At 43.5% G+C, this 2,926-nt stretch overlaps 1 protein-coding gene across 1 annotated transcript; it reads right to left on the reverse strand.

Moving 5' to 3' along the window:
* Positions 1-1,092: 1,092 nt before the first annotated feature.
* NDUFA6 (NADH:ubiquinone oxidoreductase subunit A6) lies at positions 1,093-2,648 on the reverse strand. Its single transcript, XM_010175159.2, has 2 exons — positions 2,499-2,648; positions 1,093-1,224 (listed from the first exon to the last, which is right to left on the reverse strand). Exons 1-2 carry the CDS (start codon positions 2,646-2,648, stop codon positions 1,093-1,095), a joined length of 282 nt encoding a protein of 93 aa, XP_010173461.2.
* Positions 2,649-2,926: the final 278 nt, after the last annotated feature.

Here is a 2,926-nt window from a genome sequence, read left to right on the forward strand (position 1 = left end):
AAATGATTTTTTGTTTGTTTGTTTTTAAGACAGCATTGCCCCAGTGTCTCTCATGGTTTGTGGTGACGAGATCTGGCTTCTTACCTTGACGGCCTGCTCTCCCCTTCAGTAGTCATGTAGCTGTTAAAAAGTTTCTTTTAATGCTGTACACATCAGCACAGTGTATATGTCAAACAAACACATTTTCTTCCTTATTGTTTATCACTGTGCCTTTGATGTTTGCTCTGTAATTCTCTGCAGTAGCTACTGAGAGAAAAAGGAGCCTGCAATATGAGTGACCCCAAAGAAGAAAGCTGCAGTATTTAGGCCATGGTAAAAAGAAGTCTGAGTGTACTACAAAGATTCGGTGTTGATCATACACGAGGGAGCTCCAGCACCAACTGCCTGCTGAAAACCCATTCTGGCTGGTGAAAGAACACACTCTCCTTACCCTTCTCCAAAGTGAGCTAATAATTCCTGATTCGATTAAGGAGGTCATGGTAGGACACCACCTTCTGCTAGGCATCAGAAGCTCTTACAGAGCCTCTCTGTTCTAGACAACAGTACAAACCCCCACTTTTCCAGGTAATTTTGTTTTACAGCAGGGAAATGGACTCTGCTGATCTTTTTATTGCACAAAGGGTTTTATTTGCCTATTGGATTTTACGCCATTCTCTGTGAGGACGTAAACAGAGACTAGTGTCCAAGTAAAAAACACAAGGTCAACAAAGTCATAGTATGAAACTGCAAAGCACTGCACGAATACAGATGAGCCTCAAGCACAAGAACATTTCTGCTGCTACACTGGCTTTTCTGAAAGAGCTGACACCTGTGCATGGGGCTGCAGAAAGCCCCACAGCCAGGTTGTGTTGTGGTTATTCAGCAGACACTCCAAGGCAAGAGACAGGACAAACTCTATCCACTGAAAAGGCACACTGGCAAAAGCCAGGAAATCACAGTTCTTCACACAGATCGTAACCATTTGCACACACTCTGGATTCAGAGTTAGTCATTAGGCTCCTAATATGCTATACAGTCTTTCTGTACAGAATTTTTTTCTACTGTATAGAACTTTATTTGTAATACAAGGCAGGAAGACACAGAGTCAGTCTCTCAAGGATCATGACCCGCATAGAATTTGGACAGAAAGTCTTTAGGTCGTGGGGTTTCCGTCTCATGGAAATACCTCATGACGTGAGTCCTCTGCTTCCATACCTGGATGGTTTCTTGAAGTTCCATTTTTCCCTGGGCGTGGACAAAAGAATTTTAGATTAGTTTTCAAAGCCCAGTTCTAACTATACAGCACTATGGAAGTTACTTGAATGCACTCAGAAACACCCTTAAAGACTGTCTGCATCACCTGTACTGTGACACAAACATATATACTGTTCCTGCCTTTTGACTTGAATGCTTCATGTGCTCTATTAACAAGTCACTTGTCTCTACAGTGCAGCCTCCCAGCCCTGTGGAATAGGCAAGGGACCTCCCCTTTCTTGGAATGTGGCTTGTTTCTCCCATGACCAGCACCCCCATAAAAGTCAACATAACATTCCTAACTTTCATGCACCTCTACCTATTTTTTATTTTTTTTTAAATAGTGGCAAGTAAGCTGTAAAACCATGTAAAAGTGCTGCCAAGTGCTCTGCACCAGTATCAGTACCACAGAGATATTAAATATAACTTCTTCATTACTCCAGTCTGTGAATTATTGCACTGGTTTTGGAGGATGGCAGCACAGGGCAGAATGGAACTGTCACCTACCATATTATCTAGGATTCTGTTTCCAGATTTTTTTCATCATATAGAGACAGACCAGCTGTCTTCAAGTGCAAGAAATCCAGCCAAGGACTGCTGTGCCCATCTGCTGGAAGCTTTTCAGTGCAGTAGAACTGCAAAGGTCAGTTACAGATGCTCAGACCCATTTTGAAACCTTGCCCTACTCTTGGCATGTTGGTGATTGCACTGAACCAGACCTAACCAGATGTGTGACAGACTCAAGATGTTTTTGCACCCAAAGCCAGCCACCCCTCAAGTACTGCCACTCTAATGTACATTTCAGAATCAGTGAAGAAAACCACATCCCAGTTTAAGGAAGTCCTATAGGGAGTAAAAAGGTCATTTTTAATGGTAAACTAGCTAGCAGCATCTTTTTCCCCTTTCTCTGATTGCCACTGTTGTCTAAAAAAACCCAAAACATAGTATTTAAACTACTGTTTTGCTTGCCATACACTTCCTCTTTTAAACATCTGCAAACTGGAAGAGCCACTGAGTGACAGAAATCCATATTCTAACAGCTCTTGACTTTGGTGAGTTAAGACCCTATTCCTCTGTATGCTAAAGCAGCTTGATCCCTTACCAACAGTTTGTTGACAGAGATAAACCAATGTGGATTGCAAGAGACAATTCCTCCACAGCACAAGCTGAGATGAAACTCTCCTTCTCCTCCATCACACTCACCACCAATTATCTACTCTCACATTCTGTGCAGCTTCAGCAAAAGGTGAATAACTTGTTGGTACCTTAATAACCAGCATGTCTATCACCCGTGGATCTGTAACGTGGGCGTTCTTCATGAACATCTCCCGCACCTTGTTACGCCCCTGTTTCACCGTGATGTCCAGCTGGTACAGGTGTACTAGGAAAAAGAGAACACCCACAGAAGTCGTCATCTACGTTGCTTTTCACTTTTATCACTGCCAATGCACAACTGAACCCTACAAAACTCTGCGTGGTCATTTGTTCTTGCCAGGTCTGCCACCTTTGCCAATGCAATTAACGTAAAGCAAATAAACAACGCAGACGTGGTACTGCGAGTCCCAGCACAATTCTAAGGAGGCAGACAATCGTGCCGGGCATCCCTGTTCCGGAAAACGAAAGCTCAGACGTCTCTTCTGCTGAGTCAGGCAAAGCCAAGCACCAAGTCGGGCGTCAGGAGACCGGCATGCTG

The sequence above is a fragment of the Antrostomus carolinensis genome, unplaced genomic scaffold, assembly GCF_000700745.2.
Source record: "Antrostomus carolinensis isolate BGI_N321 unplaced genomic scaffold, ASM70074v2 scaffold49339, whole genome shotgun sequence".
Lineage (NCBI taxonomy): Eukaryota > Metazoa > Chordata > Aves > Caprimulgiformes > Caprimulgidae > Antrostomus > Antrostomus carolinensis.

Bases quoted from the DNA above. Each gene is read 5' to 3' on its own strand.
- NDUFA6 (XM_010175159.2), bottom strand. From the start codon at position 2,648: ATGACGACTTCTGTGGGTGTTCTCTTTTTCCTAGTACACCTGTACCAG. The intron at 1,225-2,498 runs GTACCAACAAGT...GTCCACGCCCAG, and splicing joins TAGACATGCTGGTTATTAAG to GGAAAAATGGAACTTCAAGA.